The following is a 25,214-nucleotide window of genomic DNA, read 5'->3' on the forward strand; positions in this document are numbered from 1 at the left end:
TTTTGAATAATAACTCATTTGATAATGAAGCTAAATATATAATGGCAATAAGTAATAGCATGATTAATCAATCTGAAAGTGAAAGTAATAATAATAATAATAATGATAGTGGCAGCAATAATGTTAAAACAAATAAGATTAATGATATTCTTGAAAATTTTTCAAATATCAACAAAAATAATAAAGAAGAAGTATGCCAAATAAATGTAAAAAATAATGGTATTATTACTATTCATAGAGGACCAACCAATGAAAATATATGTATTGACCCAACTCAAATTTTTATTCTAGAAAAAAAATCAGGATATTCAACAGAAGGTGGGAGTGTAATATTAGAAAGGGCAGTAAGATTAAGTAAGAATTGGTCATGTGAAGTTTGGTTTTATGTTCCTTTTGAGATAACATTTCATCCTTATTGTCTGATATCAAATAGTGACGGTATAGGATTTGTTGTAATAGGTTTAAATGGTGAATTGGGATCAATACAAAGAAAAATAACAAATATGTATGAAAATAATGGTGTGATTTCTAAGAAAAATAATAAATATGATTCAAAAGGATATGAAAAGAATAATAATCGATTACAATTTTTATCTTGGGATGTAAATTTGAGAGATCATGTTGATGTTGGTTGGTACCATATGGTTGTTACATTTAATACAACGCAAAATAACACAATAACAACTTATATTAATTCTCAATGTATTGGAAAGAAGATGAATGCATTTGAATTGCCACATCATCAAAGTCCATGGATTGACTGTATTGGTAATTTAAAATCATTCAAAGGAAATTACATTGCACCATTTGGACTATTTGGGCATTTAAAAATATATGATTTTGCATTGTCTACAATAGAGGTCGGATTATTGTACAAAAGTTGGATGTGCCATAAAAATTTAAAGAAAGAAATATTAAATCGTCACATTAAACAAGAAAAATCTGCAATAACTAAGAACTACACTTTGTATAAAAATTTAATGAACAAAAATAATAATCTCAAGGAAGAGAAACGATCTGAAGACAAGGATGCGGACGATAAAGGTTTAGATGTTAACACAGATTCAGACTCAGAAGCTTAAAAATATATTGAGTAAAAATTTGAAATGATTAATAATCTAAATATAAAAATAATTTATAATTCAAATAATAGAATGATTTTAAATTTTATCTTTTTATTATTTATTGTTGATTTTACTATTAAATTGATGAATCATCATATCATTTGAAATTAAATCTTTAAGTAAATCAAGTTTGTTTAGTATTTCTCCAACGTTATTATGAAATTTGTTAAATTGGCCATTGTTATTATTACTAGTAAATGTGATAATTCCAGCTGGCTGATTAATTTTCGCCGAAAAAATACCCCTCTCAACGAGATGATTGACAACAAGCTGCAACTCTTGGCGATCCAAATTTAATAAATCTTGTACTCTTTGGAATGAAATAGTTTTATAATAGCAAGAAATAATTGAAATATTTCTCTCTTGAATTCTTTGCATGAACAGAGTAAATCTGTCTTTTTTGTTGCAAAGATTGATTTTGCATCTTTTATATTCTGTGTAGTACACATCATTATTCATCTCATAATCGTTGTTAGAGAAAAAGAAGCAATTTGATAGCTGATTAAAATACTTAGGAACTGTATAGTTGAAATTTTTTGTTGATTCCAGGAACATGAGCTCGTTATTAATATAATCATTCAGTAAGTCTGAAATACATTGGACATTTCTTTCAATATGCTTCTGATAATCTTTGTTAAATTTAATTAGTTCATCTCTAATATTAGTTGAGTAAGGACCAAGAATGAGGTAAATGACATATCCTTCAATACATGAAGCAGTAGTTGGCATTTTCTCAGAAAAATTATATTGAGAAATAGGGGACTTCATATATTCTGGAATCTCACCGATTAGTTTTTCATAGTTATTCTCTGTGTCATTCTCAAAATTTGCAATCGAGTTGAGAAGGTTTAGAAAGCATATAGAAATTTCCTTGGGGTTTTGTTCGTAGTGCCATAAAATGATTAGGTATTGATAATATATTACCTTAAGATCGATGAATTTTTCGATAATTTTCGGGTTTATCTTCTTGGCAAATATTTGAAGTCTAACAAAGTCTTTGCATAATAAGGAAAGTCTCATCTGCTCAAGTACGTATTGAGTTTTCTCCCTTAGATCCATGTTTCCAATGGTTTCTACAGTTATATCTTCTAGAAGTTTAGAAGCCTCTTTCAAGTCATTATCTTCCTGTTTAATATTGCTGAGAATGAGCATCAATCTTGCCCTTTCGAGCTCCAGATATATCTTACCTTGAGTAATCTCACTTAGAATTGTGATAATTTTGTTACATTCCACCATATTCTTGATTTCGTAAGAAATACTCCTATAAGATTCTTCTAAATTTGTTATGGTCTCAATAGGTTTCCTAGAAGAATTGTACTTTGCGAAATTGGGACTTAGAGCGACTATGGAATCAATTACGAGGTTTAAGAATAGTTGGATAATATATGATATCACCTTTTTAAGTTGGCTTCTTTTCTTACAAATTTTCTGAATGACTGATAGAGGTTCATCAATATTTTTAGAGTATTTTAGAAGCCACAAAATAATTTTATATATTATTTTACAGCTAGAATTTGAATCAGAAACTTGTCTGCATTTTTTCTCTAAAACCAATAATTCTTCGACAGCATTCTGAAAGCTCATTTCATTAATTCCAGCATTTTCCAATTTGGTAATTAAGCTATCCGTTTCTGCAGACAAGTCTTGGGTGCATTTTGGGTCTTTCACCAGAGATTCTAGTTCTGATATTGGATTCACAGTTTCATTCAATTGTTCTCTAGTATTTTGGTCTTGCATCTTTGTCTCGTTGATTAGATATTCTTCGAATATTTAGATTGATTATTACTTTTTATTCATCTATCAAAGAAATGATTAATGAAATTTCTTCTCAGTTTCGCAATGTATTCTTGTGGGGGAAACGAGGGGAAGGAAAGGATTTATTAATATACCTGTTTTGGCGCGCAAGACAAATTGTTTGTCATCCATTTTGCAATTTTTGCATGGAAACGTAGAAGACAAAAACAATATAGTAAAATACAGGGATATTAATTTATGAGTTATAAAACTAAGTTAAATAATTTAATACAATAAACTAGATAGAATTTTCACTGGTATTTTAATCATTAGGCCGACAGATTTAAGCTTATTATTAATAATACTTGGGAAATGATTGGATATTTCAAACAATCCTCTCATTGCTCTAGATTTTCTTCGTCTTTGCTTTCCAAACTTGAATTAAAATCAACAGAATTGTTGCTTTTAAAAGTTTCCATCTGTTGGTTGAATAAATCCCAGACATTTCTATTAGGCTGATAAAGTTTGGAGTCTGAATTACACATAATTACATTACCATTCATATAACCAATGAAAAGCCTGGTTCCATCCATCGACCAACTAATACAAGTAGGGATATCAGAGGTGTTAGGGATAGAATTTGTGGTGGTAGAACATGATGTATTGATTTTACACAAAGGAGTTTGACAATTTGAGTTTGTGAGATCATATATAATCAATTTTGAGTCAGCATCAATTGCAGCAAAAATTCCAGGATGCACCGGATGCCAAGCTACACCAATAACATAGTTCTCAGATGATTCAAAGGTATAAAGGAGGGTGAATGAACTAGCAAGTGGGTTTGGCATCCACAGTTTAATGGTCCAATCTGCTCCAGAGCTAAGAAAACAATCATTTATTGGGTGATAGTCAAGGGAAGTAATGTAGCCATTATGCGCATTTTGAAATGTGTTTGAAATTACACCAGGCTTGTTAGTTTTAATCATTGTTTGATAGAGAGAGCCATCCTCAGAACCACAAATAATCGCATTTGGATTAATTAGCTTAGAAAGTGTCATGCACTGGATTGATACATCTTTTGAATTGGTTTTCCTTAATTGAAAAGACTCTACTGGCTCACTCAAGTTAGTTAAGTTCCAATTACAAAGTTTTCCATCCGTGTCAATTGTTATAATACTTTGAGAGCCTTTGCTACCGAGAAGCTCCATACAATAAATTGGGAATGAGTGACCACCAATATTGTTCCCTTCGGAATCACTAATATTAATACTATTTGACTTTTGGCAAGGGATCTTTCCGCTTCTCGAATCCCAAATTAAAATTTCTCCATTATAGCTAGTTCCAATATACTTATATTGACAATATGGGTCAAATGAAATAGTTAAAACTGGGCTTGAAGCAATAAATGTATTTTCCGGGTTTTTTGGAGTTGAAATGGACCAAAGCTGTACGCAACCTCCATAATCGAACATAGTTCCACTACCCATATTTTGTTTCATCCCTTCAAAACTTGAGTTTTGCGAAAATTTTGTTCCATAAGCTACAATAAAATATTCGGGGAAGGTAGGATGGCTTTTAATATTCATTACGGGGCGGTTAGATGAAGTTTCGTGCTGAAAAATCATACTATTTTTAAGCAATCCATTACTTGATGAAAAGCTAATATTACCCGGGTTCTTTGCTGAACCATCGTTTTCAGATGATAGAGTTGATTCTGCAACCTCACTATTTATATTGAAAAATGGGTTGAAAACAGCACCCTCTCCTAAAGCTCTCTCAATTAATCTAGAAGCTCTTGAGAAGAAGTCCATAAACTCGCTACTTTTTAATATTTCATTATTATTCTCCACACTAATTTGTCCCCCAGAGGGGGAGTATTTCTCTTCGTTTGTGTCAATCCTCATGACTAAAGGTTTGCTAGACTCGGAAACAGTTTCATTTTGGTGTAAATCTGCTGGGCTCAGAGGTATGGATATAGAAAGATGTTTGTTTGAACCTCCAGTAGTGTGATTCTTCAAACCAGTATAGCGATCTGGAGCTACACCCAGTTGACTACTCTGAATAAGGTCCGCTTGAATTCCTTTATCAAATGTATCTTTTGTCGTTTCAAGAATATTTAGATCTACCTCTCCAATCAGTTTTTTCAATGCAGAACCTGGCCCTCGTAAATTGTCTTCTAATGATTCAGGACCTATATCGCCCATTGCTGCTAAATTAAGGCCGTTAAATTGTTCCTCATTCCCTGTAAACAGAGAGTCGCTCAGCCCACCTTCGCTCAGAATGGAATTAACTATTTTATCTACATCTTCTTCAAAACCTTTAGATTGATCACAGAAATTCTTACTATAATCATCTAATAATTTCCTTTGAGATTTTAAGGTACTCTGGTGTTCCCTAATAAGATCCTGAATTCTATTTGTCTTATTCTCCATTTATGTAGCTGGAAAAAACTCAAATAATTAAGAATTTAATATCATGAAGTACCCAGAATATTAAAGCGTGTTCCTTCAATACCCATATCAAATTAATTGTCAATAGCCTCTGTTCTCAAGAATCACCAATGCAATATTGATGTATTAAGAGATATTTCAACCCCACATCTGTTCGCCCGCCAGCTATAGTGGCGGTATCATGCATTCATTTTTTTTCCAATAGCTATATCAATAAGGAAACAATTATGATAAGATAAAGTCACAAAAACAATCTTGAATATCATGTTGAAAGTCTTTAGTAAATTATTGATTCATTTGATTATTTTTTGCATGAGACTTTTTCTTTAATAAATGATGATTTGCCGTTCGGCGGGTATTGGGGGGAAATCAAGGTATTACAGAAAATTGAATTTTTGAGCTGTTTGATAAAAGTTCTTTAAATAAAGACTCAAGTTAGATTCATAATTTTTATTAAAAATTAGTAAAATTTTTACTAGATAGGTGCTAATCCTGAAGAATAAAGTATTTTCTTTTTGGAATGCAGAAATATTGATTTTGAGCTTTAAGTTAACGAGGTTGGAGCCTAATTTAATTGATTAAAATGACAGCCTCCGAAAGATTGAAACAGATTTTAGAAAATAACCTTGAATCAAATTTTGAGAATTCTGAAGACTTAGAAGAGACTTTTAACGAATGGAGTGTAAATGGGAACTATGATGTGAAGAATATCCAAGAATCTAATTTAAACATTCTTCATGCTTTAAGTCAGAGGGAGATAATACATATAATGGACAGGGTTTTGGGCGGAGATAGCTTTGAAAATGTATTAGAAGAGATTGCGAAGGAATACCTTGGAGATGCCTGGTCTGCTTCTACAACTAATGCTGGCGAGAAAAACCTTAAGATTGAGGCGAAAAGTAAATTTGAATCCGGACATAATGAAATGGCTGATGCGGTGCAGGATTTTGACAAGGAATTATGCAACTCAGAGGAATTTGTTACACTGTCCCAAAATGTACCTTTGAGAATTGACCATAATGAAAGACAGCTTTTAAAGCTAGTTGAGGGAACTCTGGAGGTCAGCAAATATACTGACAGAGTGGATATTGGATCAGCATCTAGGTCAAAGATGATTGTTAACGAAATAAGACAAGTTTGCGCAATTTTGAGCGGACTGGCCGTATCATTTGATTATGAGCTTGGTCAAAGGCTCATTAAGGATAGGAGTTTTAGTGAAAATGAGAAATTCTTTCAGACAGTTTTTGAGATTGCAAGGAGATATAAAATGTTAAACCCTGAGACGATGAGGGACTCTTATGGAAAACTAGTTTTTTTATTGATGGATGCACAGAAAGAAAGTATCAGAGAGCTCCTGCAGTTTAGATGCTACAAGCCTGTGTTAACGGTTTATGAATTTCTTAAGAGTAAAAATTGCTTGGATATTTTGAGTGATCCATTACTTCCAATAGCTACGCGTAATGTCGAGCAGGTTGATGATGTAAACATTCTCAATTCAAAGCTAACAAAGAAACGACTTGCAATCAAAGAGTTACTAAGGAGATACGCATCTAAGGACTATTCTGAGCAATGCAATAAAAAATCTACATCTCGTGGTTTTTATAATTTATTTATGCTCGGGAGGTCAAACCAAACACAAGAAACGGAAATAAGTAATCAATCTGGTATAGTTACAAGTACAGGAAGCTTGGAAAATCTTGAAAAGACCCAAGAAACGAAGGATATCACTGTTGAGGAGCTTGAAATGTGTATATACTCTCTTAATGATCACGATGTTTTCCTATACTATAACAAACGTCCCATCGACAAGATGATCGAGTACTTGACAACTTTCTTCAACCCCCATAAAGAACAATCTAGGGATCTAAGTCTTTCTCTTGTTAGCGATCCGAACTCGACTGCAAGGGCTTAGCCATGATCATTCGCGCCAATACCACTATGTACTGCAAAGCCTTACAATGTGGCGCGAGGTCCTTTTTAATATGATTAGATTGTGGAGGCTTGCAGAAGATGATTTACTTGATGGGAACAACGGATATAGGCTTGGAGATACTGGTCAAGGTATCCACAGAATTCAATCTGCTCCTAGACTCTATAGAGCAATGTGCGAGATTATATCAAAAGTGCAGCGCGAAGTAGGAAACTGGGTAGGATCTTCTGTAATTCACCTTGGAGATAGGACAGTACCTAACGCTCTCGTTTTTATTGATAAATATCTTCAGGTACCAAAAATATTAACTCCAATAGTTTTGTGTATTGAGAAAATAGATAAACTTTCTAATTCAAGCATTCATTTGAAGATATTTATTGAAAATTCGTTTGGAGGAGTCTTAAGTCTTAAACAGCAAATTCTTGTAGATTTTTTCAAGCATGGATTCGATGGCGGTGGGGCCGATAATTTCTTTGACGCAGGCTCCTGTATCGACGGTAGACTCACATCTGCATGGAACTGGTGTTCAAATATAGAAAAGAAACCATATTTTCCAATTTTCCTACTAACAGGATTCGTCGGATTCGACGGGAAGTTCTAAGGAGGCTTTATTATAGGGATCGTCTATAATTAAAAATGATAACAATATATTGAGATTAATATAAATAGGTTTTTTAGACAAGAAAACTATGCATTCATAAATTTAATTGTATAAATGACTTTTTCTATAATTTTTTGATCATGAACAAAAATACAGGGCAATTAATGCAAGAAGTTATCCACAATACTTGTGGGGTTGCTAATGTTAGGTGATTGCATAGGCTGTTTCATGGGAGACATGGTTTGCCTGATCTCTTCTAATATATTTGCGTGACCATTAATAACGTCAACATTAAACTGTGAGGACTGATGCTTTAGTAGAATGCTCCAATGAGAGTCTAAAATCTGTGATTGAACTGAAATCATGCCGCTTTCAGTATGGCTATTTTTAGTTCTTAGAATAGAATTTAGTAGTTGATAGGAGTGCTGGTTGGGATTTAAAGTGATAGACGAATCTATGGGCATAGATATAGAAACGATTGTGTTAGTGTTTACAGGGCACAATTTTGAAAGGGTTTCTCTGTCAGCATATAACAATCCTTGCTCTTGCCCTACCTGGATAAGCTCCTGAATCGAATCTTTGATTTTTGATATAGCTTGTTCTAGCTCTAATTGAGACTTTGTGTAAAAGATAATATTTTCATCATTTTCTTCATCTTGCAAAAGTCCAGAGCTCATATCCATATTAAGCTTATAAATATTATGCCTAGGTTTAGTGAATAATCCTACTGCTTCAAGTACATTAGTAATATCGTAAAGCCTTCTTCTAGGTACTCCGAGTTTATTTTCCACACTTTGTAGATCAATTTCATATTTTGGGCTTTGTTTTGCATATTCAATAACCTTTTCAGTAAGTAATAATAAACCACTTTCTGCTCTAGATTGTTCAGAACCTAATTGAGGGCTTTGTCTAGAAGTTAATGATGGCGATAAACTCCTCGGAGAGCTAGACGGGCTATTTGAATAATAAGGAGAAGACTGATGATATGAATTTGGAGAATACGGGTAGTTAATATGTGGCGGTGGTGAAGTCGATGATCTCCTAATATTTGAAGAATTTCGACTTGCTCTTGCAGGACCAGATTGTATTGGAGGGACATCACTAATTAAATTTCTAGATGGAATGTTAGTCAAAGATGAACTTTTCATCATTGTATATCCAGAAACACAACTACTTTCACTAAAAATGCTGTCAGATCTATATAGCATACCTGCATTATTTACTGGGTTGTCATTGTATAGCAAAATATTTTCTTCAAAATTTGGAGAGTTAATTGGCGAATAATCATATTGTTGAATGTAAGAGCCATCCTGGAGTGTTCCCAACTCGCCTTGTTGGCTGTGCTGCATTGGCTACTTTAATTTTTACTCAAATTTGAACTATCCTATAAAATCTTTAATTATTAACCCTAACCGCTATTCTCTAAATTGACCTGTGCAAAACAAATTTGCGAGGAGCGCCAGAAATAAGGCGCCTTGGTGCTTTTTGCGGTTAATGTAAATTTAGCCCCAATATAAGGTTTAGTAGCAATTAATTTGAGCAAATTTTTTACTTCAGAGAATAATTTTTTTGCAGTAAATAATATTGACTGCACTAATTGATTATATCGCTCAATTCTGATATAGTTTGTTTGGAAAGGCGAGGCCTACTTAATTGGTTTCTCATTTTAGGGAGAGGGGCTAAAAGAATTAGACAACAGTTTCTATTCCGAATTTAGCTGGTAAAAATGTCATCTTCACGTTCAAACTCACCATATGATACAGATAGGCATAGAGGAAACTATGAATGGGAGGATAATGATAGAAGGAGAGTTGCAGATAATGAGGGGCGCAGAGATCGCGACTTTGACAGTGAAAGAGGAAGAAGGCGTGAGCACTATGGAGGAAGAGATAGAAAAAGAGATTTCAGAAGAAGATCAGTAGAGAACTCAAGAGGTGGGAGGCATAGGGATGATGAAAACATGGATAAGGGCAAAAATGATGATCAAAATAATTTTCAATGGGAGCGTGAACGCGAAAAAGAAAGAGACAGAGATAGGGAAAGAGATAGGGAAAGAGATAGGGAAAGAGATAGGGAAAGAGATAGAGAAAGAGATAGAGAAAGAGGTAGAGAAAGAGATAGAGAAAGAGATAGAGAAAGAGATAGAGATAGAGAAAGAGATAGAGATAGGTGCAAAGAAAGAATTAAAGATAGAGGATATATGGAAAAGAAGCGATCAAAAGGTTATCGATCAAAAAGGAGATCATCTTCTGTATCTTCAGATGACTCAGATTTGCCCCCAAGAAGATACAGAGAATTCAGAAGCAGAAATAGGAGACGTAGAAGAAGTGTTTCTAGCTCTAGGTCATCTAGTGAGGTAAGTAGTTCTTCTGAATATGAAAGGCGCGACAGAAACTACGAAAGAGGCCGTGGAAGAGATAGAGATCGTTACAAAAGAAGCCGAAGAAATTATTCTTCTGATGAATCTTCTCCTGAGCGAGCCTACAGACACAGGGAAAACAAGTATAGTAAAAAACATAAAAACTATTATTCTGAATCAGGATCCAGCTCTGATTCAGAAATCGATCGATCTGGACATAAGAGGCGCCATGAACCAGACAATTACGACTGGAAAGATAGATCAAAAGACTTTCATGTAGATATCCAAGAGGAAAGCCATTCATCAAAGAAATGGCAGCCAGCCTCTAGCAGCTCAATTGAGAAAGAAGGATCCGGGTACTCTTCAAAGAATAATGTAGATACTTCCAGAAATAATACCATTATTGAACTGAATAATTACAATTCAAGTTATGAAGAAGGCATTCCAGAAAACTCCACATGTGTGACTCTTTGTGAGAGGTTAATGGATATTAGAAATATGAGCGAGCCTCAAAGATGTAATAAGTCAATTGCCAAACTTCTAGATTTGATCCTTGACAATAGCGATGAATTTTTGGCTGAAGATACTGCTGGAAGAGAGCTCACTAAACAACAATTTATTACATGGTTTGTAATAAACCAGCAAAATGGTCCCTCTATTGCTGATTCTGAAGTTACATCTTCCAAAATGGAAAATAGGAGGCAAAGGTTCACTAGGGTGAACAAAAGATTGTTTACCGAGATATCCTCTTCTGAATCATATTCGTTAGACTTTGAAGAATTAAGGGACAAAGAATCTGATGAGACTATTAATACTCAAATAGTCCTCTATGGATGCAAAAAAGGAAAGCTAATAAGAGTTTATGTTATTAAAGACAAGGATGACCTTACTATGAAGGATAACATATCTCTTAACAAGCTAAAAAGTCATAAGATTTTTGCTGTTTTTCTTAGATACTTACAAAAGAAAGGAATAAAATACCCGCGTAATAACTACGGAAATGATGAGGACCAAAATCCACATTTTGACGGGGTCTTTCACTACTACGACTTTGTCAATAATCAAAATATAATAGAATAATCTTTAGATGGCATTCGCCGATATAATTTTCACTAATATTGTTCTTTTTTGATAAGACTATTCGATAAAGCTCAATCGTTAAATATATAAATTAGTATCTATAAAAGTTTGTGCTAAAATAATATATATAGTATTTTGAAGTATTTCAACGTTTAGAGTCCAAATTGGAGGCTCCTGAAACGACCATAACACTATAGCTAATATTGGAGTCATTATTTAGAACATTATTTGTTAAACTGCCAGCCGCTGTTGCTGCATAGCTTGCATTACTGCCGTTCTTACTATTGCCCGATTGCTGTTTTAATCCTTTTGACTGAATGCTTGACGATACACTAGACCCACCGCTTGTGGAGGATGTAAATGTAGAAGTAGAAGTTGCTGTCAAATTCCCCGATGGAATCGTAACATTATTCACGGTGGGTAACTGTGTTGCGGACTGGTATTGGGATTGAGACTGAGTTTGAGACTGAGATTGGGATTGCCCTTGATTTTGATTAGCAACCTCAGAATTTCCAGTTGAAAGAGTAGGATGGCGTAGTTTACCATCTCTTGTCCTTAATTCAGCTTCACCATGAGCAAACTTACAATCTGCCTCTAACCAGCAATAGCCGCGCATCCAGTGCCTGCAGAGAGCTCTTTTGTAATTGTATGGTTCGCCGTGAGCACCAAGAGCAGTTGATGAATCTTCGTCTGTATTAACCGACAATAAATTATTAGAGCTATCATTACTAATGTTCGACATATCGCTATTAACTGATGCCTGATTTTCAGATCTCCCAGTGCTTGATGAAGTTGTAGTCACACCTCCGCTATTGCTATCATTTTTATGTAGAACTGCGTCGATATAGGACACATTTCCTGTTGAAATACTCAAATTTCCCACAACCCCAGGTTTTCCAGAGTTAATTGTATTTTGCTTCGAGTTATTTGCAGAAAGAGCACTACCTATATTTAAATTATTTCTGATTGAACCTTCATTTCTCACCCCCATCATGGAGATCAATTTAGGGTTTGAACCAGCTGAGGGGTTGTTATTGTTAATGTTCTGGTTTGAGCCTGAAGTGGAAATGCTGGATAGTTTTGGACTATTTGACGAATTCAAGCATTCATTTTGTTGGGAGTTTCCCGTATTTAGCCCATTATTATTATTGGTGCTAGATGTAACACTAGATATCTTCGTTGAGTCTTTGGATGATGGTATCTGCTTAATTAATGCACTTGTTAATGGAGGAAACGCAGAACTATTAAATAACTGTGTATTGGTATTGGTGTCATTAATTGAGCTATTAATATTATTTGAACCGCTGTCCTCATTAATAGCAATCAAGTGGTTATCCATATTAGAGCCAATTTGCAAGTCTCTATTCTCTAACTTGTTTTCAGTGAGGTTAGAGCCATTAATATATGCCTCATTGACACCACTTTCCACTGAAATTCCGTCCCCTTCCCCTGCGCATGCATTATTATCTGAGTTATCCAAGGGCTTCATATTTTGGTGGCTACTTAAGGTAACCCCACCATTATTGCTTCTATTATTTCTTTCGTTGATATTTACATTGTTGATATGCTCGCTGATTAACATATTGTTTTTGTTTTGTGAGTCGCATATAACTTGGTTTTGCGAATTAATATCAAATCCTAATCCAAGACAAAATCTTTGAAAATCAACATCAACGGATGTAGTAGATGGTATAATGCCGTTTTGATTATTTGCCTGGTTAAATGAATTCATACTATTGCATGCCATTGGATTTTGAACAGTCCAAGTATATATAGAATTATTTTGGTAAATATCTGATGCATTATTTGAAATACTTATTAAGTTTGGTGCCGTAGTATTAAAAGAGCTAACATTAATGCCTGGTTGATATAAGTTGTCTTTATTTCCTTCATTAATCAAGTCGCATACCTTTTTATCAGTTTCTATAATCGAATTTCTCGTCTCACTCAAATTGTTCATTGCGCCGTTGACAATCTTAGAATTTTGTCCATTATTCAATATGCCATTAGCTCCGTTATTACACTGTTTCATATGATTTATATTGGTATTTGTATCAGAAATACTTTCCGTATTGGAGCAATTCATATTTGGATTTAAGTTGTTACTATTAATATTGTTATCATAAGAGTTAAAATCATGCAAAAACCCATTAGATGGAGAATAACCACCACTTGTAGACATCCAAGGATCTGATATAAACGAGCCGTTAGTGGAACTTCCTGTAGTATTATGGTTTACTGTGTTGTTCTGCAATGCTACAGAATTGTGCGAATGGTTCCAAAATCCATCATTAAGCACTCCGCCAAATGGCGATGGCTGAGAATTTGGAATATTTACATTAGGAGTGCCAACACCTACATTAATCGAGTTCATTCCGCAAACGACACCAGGAATGGAATTCCCCCTCATATATATAAAGCTATCTTGATTAAATCCCTCTCCGGCACTGGTACTATTACTTTTATAATAAGGAGATGTAGCGCATGTACTAGAGCTACTTGATTGAAATCCTGGATTACAAATGGCAGTAAGGTTTTGTGGTAGCCAACAAGAAAGATCAAGTGGTAATCCGCCTCCAACTGAAGATAGACAGTTAGTATTAGAGCTAGATCCATTTGGTATAGCAGTAGCTGACACAATCGCCGCTGGATTTACAGAGTTTATTACACCATTCATAGATATACCAGGATTATTTATAGATATTGACGATTTCTGTCCTTTGTTATTACCTTTAAAAAAACAAAATGGGCAGCTTCCGTTATTCTTGTTAATTAATTCATCCTTATAGCAATCTTCACAAACAACTTGCTGGCAACACTGAAGAACTACTCCCGGAATATTATTCGATATGCCAATTTGTCTTAAACATAATGAACAATCATTTTCTATCTCTGTCAAAGACCATAAAAAAGTGTCATTCGCTGAGTCTGTATCCATAGCAGCTTGAAGGTTTTATACTCTCATCCCCAATATGATTGCCTAATATAATATAAGATTTGCTATAAAAGCGTTTTTTAATTATAAAACAACTCTCGTTTTCTTTTTTTTATTTTGGACGATTTTTCCCCTTCTCCCTCTTAATAGAATAATATTAAACCTTCTATAGTCAATTCTTAACTGCTAAGCTAATAATACTTAGATTGACGGTATTATTATAGGCTATTATTGATTGTTGTCTGGCTGTCTATACCTTTTTGCGCTTTAAACCTTTCCCCCTTAATACACGTACGTAGAAAGACGTATACCCACAACTTTCTATTTTACTTTCACTTTCCTCATTCTATTTTCTTAGTCCACTAACAATTTAATGCCCCTTAAATTAACAAGGTTATATGTATTGTCTCCTACCGCCCATTTGGATGGGCGGCACCAGAATTTTAGAAAGTTTCAATTTTGACTGAATTTTTATTGACTGTTATAAATACCCTTCTTTACTGTATGGCTTCGAAGATATTCGATGGTGTGTGCTAATCTAACCCTTTAATTCCTTGTTAGGACTCCCAAATATGTACATTTCTGTTATAGACTATTGCTCCTCATTACTTTGATTTCTTAGTTTCGCATTCTCTACAATAGAATTTATACAAGTTCATTATGGCGCTCATAGAAGCTCCATAAGAGAGGCGCGGATTGACTGTTTTCAACTTGACAGTTTGTGGAAATCAATAGTCAGACCGCAGCGTTCATTAGAGGCAGCAATTGAACTCGACTTAGAGTTGAATCGAAACTGATCCTTCTCATTCACTTGTATTTTGTGAATACGAATATGAGATTTTGACTGCTTTACATTAAAATTTTTGCAAGTTAATAAGGTATCGTGATTATTTGGCTTCAATGTTGTCTATTTCTCCAATTCGCGAAAATAAAAAAGGCGTTCTGCGAATGCCGAATAGTGAGGTAAAGGAAAGAAGCAAACCTAAGTGCTCTGTTGCGTTCTGTGAGACAGTCGAATTTAGAACTGTTTATGTAACTAAACAAGAAAGACTAGGTCAGTTTTATGACCTAACTCATTGGGATTTCATTAATGAAGACAATCAAGAGCATACACAAAACCTTATTGCAGACTTTGCAGCAACATGCATTCCTCTCAAGGATTCAGATGAATCAACTGGAAATCGGAAAATAAAGAGGTTATTCTGGAACTACAACGACGAGAATTGTTGTAATAACTTTACTATTTCTTGGCTTAATTCATGCTCTAACGAAGAATCCAGTTTCAGCACTGAAATGGATCAGGACTCAATATTTCATCATTTTGAGGATAGTTATTCGAATGAAATCGAATACGATCAACAAGATGTAACATTCCAAGAATTTGATGCTGACTTCAATTGTGAGGAATTTGAAGACAGTGTAGATGATGATTATTTTATTGAAAGCGAAGAAATTAGTATTAGTATTAGCTACAAATGAGTCTATCTGATCGATTTATCACGGTCTATTCAGTTAAAATATATGATGTTTATTATATACTATACTAGAAAAAGTAAGGATTGGTTTTTAATTTATGTAGTAAGAAAAAAGCAAAAGCTCGGATATGTTGATATGGCTTATTATGTAAAGGATTTATTTACGATATAGGAATTCATCTTTGGTCAATATTCGAAGCTAAGCCACAGTAATTACTATATTTTTTTATTTGCTTGTGGCAACTTCAATGACAGAATATTGCGGCTTTTAAGGCATAAAATTTCCCCCGCTTAAAGACAAACTTTTAAATTAAATGCTATGAACAAATTCCTTTCAATTTTGTAAATTAGGTAGATTTGGATTTTCTACATATTATTGTATTTGGTTCGATGGTAGATTCAGAAGTGACGATTTTTGATAGAATAGTTAGTGGGGAGATACCGTGCAGGAAAATTTATGAAGATGATTTATGTATTTCCTTTCATGACATTGACCCTGTAGCACCAGTACACGCATTGCTAATTCCGAAAAAGAGGAGTGGTCTAACAAGGCTTAGCAAAGCTACTGAAACACACAAGGAAATATTGGGGCACCTAATGACCAAAGTTCCGGTAGTTGCCAAACTTTTAGATCTAGATGACTTTAGAATTGTAATTAATGATGGCGAGAGTTCATGTCAAACAGTATTCCACTTACATATCCACATACTAGGTGGCCGTAACTTTACATGGCCACCAGGTTAAGTATTTAATTTAATATTTATTCTCTCTAGCAATTGTGATCTCGTATTTTAGTATTCTTGTCTTAATTTGGTGGGGGGGAGGTGCATGCATCTTCTCTTTGCCCCCTCATGTTTGTTTTACGTCCAGTTAAGAAATGTAGTTGATCTTTAAATTATTACTCATTTAGTTTGTATTTTTCAAATGATAATGGAGCACGACTCAAATTATGGATGTTCTGGCGAAAATGGTAGGATATATGCTAGTGTGGGATATGAATCTTGTAACGGAGGCATCACAGAAGGTAACTTGCAGGTTTCTCATTCTAATCAGCACATAAATATTGATGATATTAGAAATATTAGCCCTCAAAAAATAATTTGTGAGAACTCATCTTGTTTTAATAATAATGATAATAATAATTTGTACGAACCAGTAAATTTGACAAATTCATTTATGGATCATAGAGAATCAGGCTCGCTGCCTACTATTAGGAGAAACTCTATGAGAGGAAGAAGGAGGTATAGAAGAACACTATTAAGAAACTATGAGCAACCTCTTGGACAAAACTCTCATGGAAATCAAACTTATATAGAGCAGTGCGACGACTTTGAATCAAATAATCAGAGACGTGTATATTTAAGAAATCCAAACATTGGGGGAGCAAACGGAGGAATGAACTATTCTAGTTTTAAGTTCAATAGTAATTTTGACAATTATTCAAAGGTTTCAAAACCTTCTTGGGATGGAGGCAGATTAGTCAAGCTTTTACAAGGGCATGGTTTAAATATAGAAAATTATGAAAAAGAGAACGAATCCCTCTTAAACAAAAGTTGGGGTTCCAAACAAATAAATACTCAGAATAGTCAATTAAGTAGTATTAGTAACAATAAAGATTTTAGTACTTCTGCAGTTTTAAATGGCCAAAGTTACGTTCAGTTAAGCCATATATATCACGGAGTCAATTTAAAAGTTTGTGATGTCGTTGACCACCAAAAAATATCGAATACGAAGAATATACGGAATTTCCCTTCATATGCAAATGATCAAAAGGATAGTTTTGGGTTATGCCACAAAGAGACTTTAATTCATGAAGGAAACCCATTAAACCAGATTAATCATTTAGAAAAAAAAGTATTTCTCCAAGATAACCTTACAGAAGGTGATTCAATATCAAATGAAAGCCTTGAAACTCAAAAAACAGATAGATTTGCACTAGTCTCTTCTTTAGAAAATCAGCATTTATTAAAATCAAATCAAAATATTGAAGATTCCAGCAATATAATTGGAATCGCTCATAAAAACTCTCTTTTCAACCTTTATGAAAGTTCTAAAGAATCTTACTTTAATTCTGAAAGAAAATACAGTATAACTTCTCTTATACCTAGTATGGAGAAACAAGTAGTAAATATTGATAATCAGCTGTCGTTCAATATGGAAGAACATGAAAGCGAGCATGCTTCAAATTCTACTTATTGTGATTTAAATCACTCATTATATAATATTTCTCAAGAAGAACTTTTTATTACTCTTGGAGATACCCCAACATCAAAATCTAACTATAACATATCAACTATTTTCGTTCCAAATCAAGATTCATGAATGAATTTTGGAACGTCAGTCATTTAAAAATATGCCCAATAGAATTACAAATTAAATACCTAAGATTAATTGTTAATTAGATGTTCAGGAAAGCAAACTAGCCTGATTCTACCTTCATCTGTTGCGTTTAAAGCAATGCAATAATATCAATCAATAAGAGATTCGAATTGACCGCTTATAGATGAAATAAAGTCCCCATTATCGGAAAAATTATACTTCTTTATACGAACAAATATTATTGATCCGACTTTTAAGTTCTTTTCTTTGTTTATTTTGTTTACCAAAGTATTCGTTTCGTATGCTAATGAGTCTGCCTTTTGAAATTCATATTCATCCCCTTTAAAACTTTTCATGGGAATTACTATATTCAAAATCCCGTAGGTAATTCCAGAAACATGGGATGGAGACACATGTGAAATACGGCATATTAATAGTTCACCTATTTTAGGTTTAAATACTAAAGCTTTGAATTCTATATTTACAAGAAAAGAACCATTAGGCTCGCAGTCTGGCACATATCCGTACGTGTTAACAGTACTTATTTTATGAAAACATACCCAAACTCCTTGAAACTCTGCAATATAGTGAAATAAAAAGCAACATAAATATTTTTTAATTGAATCTTCAATATTCCCTATGCTGTTAGGTAATAGCTGAACGGTGCCTTTGACTCGAAGAAGTTCAAAACATTCATTATCATATTCCCCTTTGTTAATAAAACTCTCTCTAATATTCTGAAGCTGCTCCGTTGAGAGTTTCTCCATTTCTCTTACTGTTTCTTGCATTGAAGAAGGATTTTCTTCAAATTTACTCTTACCCAGCTTTCCAATACTTCGAATGCATTTTCCAATAAGATGGTATGCAACCTCATTCGTCACTACGCATGATTCTTTAACTACCCAAGGAATTTGATACATAACGACATAAATTTTTATTTTCGATTAAATAAATTCTTTGGTTGTGGAATTCTCATATATCAGTGTTTTTAACAAAAAGTGAATATTAGTTTATGAATAGAATTTAATTAAAAAAAAATTAATCCGGAAAATTTCAACAAGTTAAAAATAGACCCCTTTTGGGATTCAAAAAGTGCTCAAACCAGGATTCGAACCTGGGTCGCCGCGGCCACAACGCGGTGTACTAACCACCTATACGATTTGAGCCCCTGGTGTCGAAGAATAACATTTTAATCTTAATATTTATTTGAAACAAAAAAAAAAAAACATCGCCGGAGCAAAAAACAAGCTTATAATATCTTATTTTAAATAATAAACTAAAGAGGAATTCATATATATGCATATATACTTAAAAAAATACCTTTCCATGATTCGCCCATATTAAGGCAATATCAAAAAAATTTGCATCTAATAATAATAATTATTAGCTGAACTCTTTTTCTTCTGTTTTTTGTTACGGCTTTTGATCTCTCCTAATGCTCTTGCAGTGCTTTCTGCTATAAACTCCTTTGAAACTTTATTTTGATAAGATCTGCAGCCTATAGAGTTGTCGCAGCCATTATTTACAATCTCCTCAACTTCTTTCATCTCTCTTAAAGAATCTCCTAAACCAAACTCCTTGAGAATTTCATCTATATCGTCATCCAAAACGTCGAGCTTTTGTTGTCTTCTAGCTGCACGTGAACATTTACCTTTAATTAAAGGAAGAAAAATATTCGAAGACTCTATTTCTAGGAAATGATCGTTTTCTAGCTCATTGAGTTGTTCAAGTTGCTGCTCAACTGAAGTTTTGTTTGGTAAATTATTTTCATTAAGAAAAACGTGATCATCCTCCTCAATATCCGCCCACCTAATCTCTCTTTTCATCATGGAAATCCGTCCAATCCCAATAATTTTCGAGTTCATCTCCCACAATTCTCTCCCTCCTCCTCAGTATGTAGCCTCTAATATATATTATTCAAATATTCTAAAATGATTCACGGCTATAATTAGTAATTTATTATGAAACTTTCAGTTATAAACCATTACTTTGACATTATTTCTGGGCGCCGCCTGTTTATAATTTTTTTTTCCCAAATATTTTTTGGAATTACTTTAGTATTCATTTATCAAAATTTTTAATATTAAGTTCTTCCCATTGAATAACCTCGAATGTATTGATACGTTAATTAGTCTGATATGTGAAAGAAGACTAGTACCAAGCCTGAATTTATTTTCATTACTCTGAAAAACAAAACAATTCAAAAATTGCCTCTATTATTGTTACTCATAAATATGGTGTAAGTTACTATCTAATATTACCTTGTTGGTAAATGTTAATTAGAAGTTAAAAATGAAGATAATGTTTTATCAACCATTTTTTGTTGTTTTGATTTTTTTTTTTTTTTTTTTTTGTCTTTTCCTCTATCTATTTTCTAACTAGTATAACTTTATTTATTAAGCTGAAAGTAGTGAAATAGGATACATGCGATAAATCGTAATTATATCAAAATTTTGATGATAAATTAAACTTAAGCGATAAAACTCGCCTTTCTTAATTATTGATTAAAATGCGGTAGTGTTGGCTGCATTACTCCAGCCCAAAGTCTATTCAATTTATTATATTATGATTCTATATTTCTTAAGTTAGCAAAAATAGATTATAAGGCTGTATAAATTTTTAAAATAATATGAAAAATAGAGATGCTTCAAAGTAGTGGAAAATTAAGAAAGAGCATTCGCATAGAACCTAGTATTTATCAGGCATGGGTGCCTCCGATTTTTTCAGAGCCCAATCGCGAAGACGAAATAAAGATTTCATTTAAAAAGGTAAGTCAAATCGAATATATAAACATCCTACTATGAATTTGTACATTTTTATTTACTTTTTCTAACTCCTTTTGTTTATTTTCTTCAGTGCGAACGTTTATATGATCCGAACCTTGTTGAGAATGAACAATCTAATAAAAAAACTGATGAAACCCTCAAAAATTTAAGATTTTTACTTAGGAGTATGGAAACTGATTTTAACTACCTCTCTGGAGAAAAAATATTGGAGTATATGTCTAAAAATGTGTCGGAATCGCAACGCTTTCCTTCATATGCAGAAAAATTAATACTAACACGAGATGAAGATCTAAACGTAACTAGTATTTCTCCTGTAAAATATAAAACTGACTTGAATAGGATTAAATTATTCAAGGATGAGGTTTGCTGGTCCATCAATAAATCTCAAGACTCCATGTCAACTCAAAATAAGAATTTATTAGACGAAACAAAAATATCTGGTAAGGCTATTAATGATAAATCATTCGTAGATTCTAGCCCCATCTCTTATGCAAAACTTTGGGAAAAAACGATAAATCAACATCTTTTTATTAGCATCATAGACAATTGGAGGAAAAGTGTTGGTTTTATATTTAATGATAGCTACAAGAACCTAAAATATACTTTAAACGAGGGAATTGAGCTACTACAAGAGGGGATAGCACTAAATAATAAAATTAGACTTCCAGAATTGGAAACTCTTGTAAATGCTGTTGAAGAATCCCTAGCATTCGAAGAAAAAATCAAAAAATTACTCTCTATAGACGACCCAACAGTAAATTTAGGAGTTCTTAAGTCTCCTTGCAAGATCCCAATTACAGAGTTATATGAACTATTGAAAGAAGGAGAAAGCTGTTCGTTTAGATCAAACTATTTGGATTTCTTGAAATGCCAATTAGAAAAATTGAAGTCATGGAGGAGCAATGTGCAATCTGCAATAATTGAGAAAAATTTGGATAAGTGCAAAGACTTAATGAAAGATAAAGACGAGATACTTATAGAAGTTCCAGGAATAAATGACCTTACTGAGCAAATAGCAGCAAGCAACTGGATTGAAAAGGTTGAAAGAAGTCTTAGCCGTCCAATGAAATTTAATTTTGCAGAAAATTTATTAAATGAGCCCGCATCAAAATTTTTGGATGAAAAAAATGTGGCAGCTAAACAACAATTAATTAATAGAGTTCAAAAGGCTCAAGAATGGCTCAATGTTGTTCAATCTCCACCTTTTATATATAGCTTAGTTTCTGCCTGCAAAACTACAGCTCCAAATGACATTTCTGAAACAACACAAAAAATTATTGATCAAGCAAAGATAACAATGGAAGAATCTAAAAATTGGAAGCTCCCAAAACCTACTGAATATGAAAAAGTTTGGCTTGAAAGTTCCACACTCAAAATTATTATTCCCTTAATGAAATATATGGAGCCTGTATATTTACGTTGGAGAAAATGGAACAAAAAATATAAGAGACTTATGGATGGATTGTGCATTTTTATGGAAGCACAACTTATTTTAGAGGAAGCAGAATATACATTATGCGACTATCTAGATATGAGTGAATACCTTCCAGAATTACGTAAAAAAATTAAAGAGAGCGGTGATTGGTTAAATACTAGCAAGGAGTTTCTCAACACGATCTCAGACTTTCACACAAAACAAGATATTAACAACGTATCTTCAAGTATTTGGAATACTGTTGCCGGGATAAAAAAAGGAAATGAGTTTTCAAGACTTGAAATTCAACAAGCTTTAGACTTCATGAACTCCCAGTTTCATGAACGCTTAAGTTATGAAAAACTGAAGCAATTAATAGAAATTGGAAATGAGCTTACTATATATGAAATGACAATCTTGCAAGAACTTACATCCTGTCAAGATAGCTGTGAAAAATGGCTCAAAAAGGGAAAGGAATATTTAAAATGCTCTAAGATATCTGGAATTAACATTGCAATGGCAATAAGCTTGTTATTAGAGCGTAGTTGCATTTTGGTTTCAAAAGAAACAGAAGATTCTCTTTTTGCTGAATTGCATTTCATCATTTGGAAAATGGACATTAATGAGATCCAAGCTCCTATTGATGACTATGAATTAAGTTCGCTTATTGAAAGATTTAATGAAGTGAAGTTATATTTTGACTTTGACCATTCTAACTTGGCAAAAACACAAAATGAAAATCAAATCCAACCTAATAAATTGATTGCTCTATCCTTACCTAATATAAAAAAAGAAAATGAAGAATCAGGCCCTCAAAATAATGAAGAGTCATTAGCTCATCACTCAAGCGTATGCGAAAATAATACTACACAATCTGAAGCAAGCTATGATCCAAAAAGTCCTGAAATTAGCATTGAAGAAATAGATATTCAACAAATAAATATTTCACACTGGAACCAGATCAAAGAACTAGAAGCTGCCGCATTTATTACAAAACTACAAAATATCTTAATTTATTGGACCAACTTAATTCATGAGTATGAGACTGAAAAGAAAGAAGTTGAAGTTTGGCGTAGTATTTTGGAAGATCTCAAGCATCTTCCAATTTCATTTAATAAACTTGAATTAAAAATCAACAAAATAATAAGTGATTATGATCGAATTATTTCGATTCTAAAATGCGGAGATGAAGAGTCTAATCATTTACCAGATTTAAAACACCCGTTTTCACTTTTATATTCTTATAAGAGACTTAATGAACTAAATATTGAGGTTTCCAACTTACCAGTAAAAATTTCTGAATGGGACAAATGGCAAAAACACTTGGATGAACTAAACCAATGTGATGATTATACCCTCTCAACATTCTCTTATTTGAAAGAGACAGAAATTATAGTTTCAAATTGTGAAAGCACAAGTATTGAACAAATTGAGAGGAAAAAAGTGATGGACTACTTAAATAGTATAAACGAAAGACTTGCTTCAAATTCTGTTTGGGGTATTACTGACTTCAAAAGAATTTTAATAGACTTGAAGTTTACAGGCAAACTGATTCAGGACTTATCTATTTGTGAGTGTTGGATAAAAAGTGTAAAGGGAGATTCCTCAAATGATCCAATGGGAATCGAACATTGGAATAGCTTGCTTCAAAGAGGAAGAACAATTAGAATAATCGACCACGAAATTTTCAATAAATTCGAAGCTCAAGTTAAGCAGTCAATAGAATGGAATGAAATATACTTCACAGTTCTGCATTCGGATGCATTTTGCAAAGTTATAAAGTATAAAAGAAATAGTAAACCATCTAATAAAATACTTTACAAAATTGCAGAACTTTTGGTTGGGGTCGATTATGGAATAGGCGAAAGACTCGTTACTTTTAGAGAGTTAAGACAGAGCGTAAATTCTTTTGTAGAACTACGTAACCAGGGAATTAAATATTTGAATATATGTATTAATGAAAGAAGAGATAAAGTTTTTTCTAGGTTATTAAACAAATATTTGAATCAATCCCAAGTTTCTACTGAACAAAACTCCGAAGTTATAGACCAAATAAATTCAATTAAGCAATTTACATCAGATTTAAAGAACCTTTTGGAAAGTTGTAATAAACACACAATTTCTATGGATTTAATAAGTTATATACAAGATGAGATTCTATTGCGTGAAATCAATCAGAAAATGTTCAACTCACTAATTAATCAAGAAAATCCTTATTTCACAACAAATTTATACGGTCATTCTGCTGCTTCAAATGATTCAAAGATCCCCACATTCGATGAAGCAAATGATATTGTTAACTTTATTAGAATTAATGATTTAAATATTATGCCAGAAAACTATTCAAACACAAATGAGACCAATGGCTCTCAAACTCAGCTTTCATTCGAAATTCATGAAAAAAGTCAGCTTACAATCAAAGAACTCAAAGAAATAATTTTGAATTCTGAATCTGTTTTAATGAAAGGCCTTGATTCAACTGGAATGTTAATTGAAAAGAAATATATTGATGTTGATCTGTTCAAAAAATTTAGGAAAGCTGTATATATTTCTAGTGAATGGTTGAAAGTTTTCAAGATTAATCATTTTAACATAATTGATAACATAAAAGCTGAAAGTTTTTATAATAGAGAAGTTCCAAAAAGATTGTTATCAGTGAGAGTTGAATCTTCAATAGATTATTTGTTGTAGAATATCTTAAGAGCCGAGCGAGTGAGCTCGTGATTAATTCAGCGCCTCAAAAAGAATGTGCTGTCAATCAAGTCAAATATGAGTTAAATTGGAATCAAATCCTTGAAAGATTTAATGAGTTAGAGATGAATGATTTATCAAATTTAAAGGGAAAAATATTATATTATTAAGAGATTGTTCATACTTTTAAGTGGATATGAACGCTTGATGATTATCATCAAAGCTGCATGCCGCAGGTGACTCTTTGGATGCTCGGGTCCGAGATAAAATTGGGTTTATGTACACAATANTTNTACGTGGGGTAATTTAGTTTATT

At 33.0% G+C, this 25,214-nt stretch overlaps 13 protein-coding genes and 1 non-coding gene across 14 annotated transcripts; 7 read left to right on the top strand and 7 right to left on the bottom strand.

The window, feature by feature from the left end:
• The first annotated feature begins 41 nt into the window (after nucleotides 1-41).
• On the top strand, nucleotides 42-1,082 carry Chro.10176 (hypothetical protein). Its single annotated transcript, XM_662452.1, has 1 exon — nucleotides 42-1,082. The coding sequence occupies one exon, from the start codon at nucleotides 42-44 to the stop codon at nucleotides 1,080-1,082; it is 1,041 nt and encodes a 346-aa protein (XP_667544.1).
• Nucleotides 1,083-1,178: 96 nt separating this feature from the next.
• Chro.10177 (hypothetical protein) lies at nucleotides 1,179-2,861 on the bottom strand. The annotated part of the gene is made up of 1 exon (XM_662453.1): nucleotides 1,179-2,861. One exon carries the CDS (start codon nucleotides 2,859-2,861, stop codon nucleotides 1,179-1,181), a length of 1,683 nt encoding a protein of 560 aa, XP_667545.1.
• A 395-nt stretch (nucleotides 2,862-3,256) lies between these two features.
• Chro.10178 (dynein intermediate chain 2, cytosolic) lies at nucleotides 3,257-5,290 on the bottom strand. Its single annotated transcript, XM_662454.1, has 1 exon — nucleotides 3,257-5,290. The coding sequence occupies one exon, from the start codon at nucleotides 5,288-5,290 to the stop codon at nucleotides 3,257-3,259; it is 2,034 nt and encodes a 677-aa protein (XP_667546.1).
• Nucleotides 5,291-5,891: 601 nt separating this feature from the next.
• Chro.10179 (hypothetical protein) lies at nucleotides 5,892-7,220 on the top strand. The annotated part of the gene is made up of 1 exon (XM_662455.1): nucleotides 5,892-7,220. The coding sequence occupies one exon, from the start codon at nucleotides 5,892-5,894 to the stop codon at nucleotides 7,218-7,220; it is 1,329 nt and encodes a 442-aa protein (XP_667547.1).
• Nucleotides 7,221-8,000: 780 nt separating this feature from the next.
• On the bottom strand, nucleotides 8,001-9,188 carry Chro.10180 (E2f3 protein). The annotated part of the gene is made up of 1 exon (XM_662456.1): nucleotides 8,001-9,188. One exon carries the CDS (start codon nucleotides 9,186-9,188, stop codon nucleotides 8,001-8,003), a length of 1,188 nt encoding a protein of 395 aa, XP_667548.1.
• Nucleotides 9,189-9,565: 377 nt separating this feature from the next.
• Chro.10181 (hypothetical protein) lies at nucleotides 9,566-11,278 on the top strand. Its single annotated transcript, XM_662457.1, has 1 exon — nucleotides 9,566-11,278. One exon carries the CDS (start codon nucleotides 9,566-9,568, stop codon nucleotides 11,276-11,278), a length of 1,713 nt encoding a protein of 570 aa, XP_667549.1.
• Nucleotides 11,279-11,423: 145 nt separating this feature from the next.
• On the bottom strand, nucleotides 11,424-14,216 carry Chro.10182 (HC-23 protein). The annotated part of the gene is made up of 1 exon (XM_662458.1): nucleotides 11,424-14,216. One exon carries the CDS (start codon nucleotides 14,214-14,216, stop codon nucleotides 11,424-11,426), a length of 2,793 nt encoding a protein of 930 aa, XP_667550.1.
• Nucleotides 14,217-15,113: 897 nt separating this feature from the next.
• Nucleotides 15,114-15,692, top strand: Chro.10183 (hypothetical protein). The annotated part of the gene is made up of 1 exon (XM_662459.1): nucleotides 15,114-15,692. One exon carries the CDS (start codon nucleotides 15,114-15,116, stop codon nucleotides 15,690-15,692), a length of 579 nt encoding a protein of 192 aa, XP_667551.1.
• A 386-nt stretch (nucleotides 15,693-16,078) lies between these two features.
• Chro.10184 (hypothetical protein) lies at nucleotides 16,079-16,432 on the top strand. Its single annotated transcript, XM_662460.1, has 1 exon — nucleotides 16,079-16,432. The coding sequence occupies one exon, from the start codon at nucleotides 16,079-16,081 to the stop codon at nucleotides 16,430-16,432; it is 354 nt and encodes a 117-aa protein (XP_667552.1).
• A 180-nt stretch (nucleotides 16,433-16,612) lies between these two features.
• Nucleotides 16,613-18,010, top strand: Chro.10185 (hypothetical protein). Its single annotated transcript, XM_662461.1, has 1 exon — nucleotides 16,613-18,010. The coding sequence occupies one exon, from the start codon at nucleotides 16,613-16,615 to the stop codon at nucleotides 18,008-18,010; it is 1,398 nt and encodes a 465-aa protein (XP_667553.1).
• A 146-nt stretch (nucleotides 18,011-18,156) lies between these two features.
• Chro.10186 (hypothetical protein) lies at nucleotides 18,157-18,927 on the bottom strand. Its single annotated transcript, XM_662462.1, has 1 exon — nucleotides 18,157-18,927. One exon carries the CDS (start codon nucleotides 18,925-18,927, stop codon nucleotides 18,157-18,159), a length of 771 nt encoding a protein of 256 aa, XP_667554.1.
• Nucleotides 18,928-19,100: 173 nt separating this feature from the next.
• Nucleotides 19,101-19,173, bottom strand: trnH. Its single transcript has one exon. It is a non-coding gene; the product is annotated as a tRNA-His (tRNA).
• Nucleotides 19,174-19,374: 201 nt separating this feature from the next.
• Chro.10187 (hypothetical protein) lies at nucleotides 19,375-19,872 on the bottom strand. Its single annotated transcript, XM_662463.1, has 1 exon — nucleotides 19,375-19,872. One exon carries the CDS (start codon nucleotides 19,870-19,872, stop codon nucleotides 19,375-19,377), a length of 498 nt encoding a protein of 165 aa, XP_667555.1.
• Nucleotides 19,873-20,959: 1,087 nt separating this feature from the next.
• On the top strand, nucleotides 20,960-24,898 carry Chro.10188 (hypothetical protein). The annotated part of the gene is made up of 1 exon (XM_662464.1): nucleotides 20,960-24,898. One exon carries the CDS (start codon nucleotides 20,960-20,962, stop codon nucleotides 24,896-24,898), a length of 3,939 nt encoding a protein of 1,312 aa, XP_667556.1.
• The last annotated feature ends 316 nt before the right edge of the window (nucleotides 24,899-25,214 follow it).

This window comes from Cryptosporidium hominis (assembly GCF_000006425.1).
Source record: "Cryptosporidium hominis TU502 chromosome 1 CHRO011056, whole genome shotgun sequence".
Taxonomy (NCBI): domain Eukaryota; phylum Apicomplexa; class Conoidasida; order Eucoccidiorida; family Cryptosporidiidae; genus Cryptosporidium; species Cryptosporidium hominis.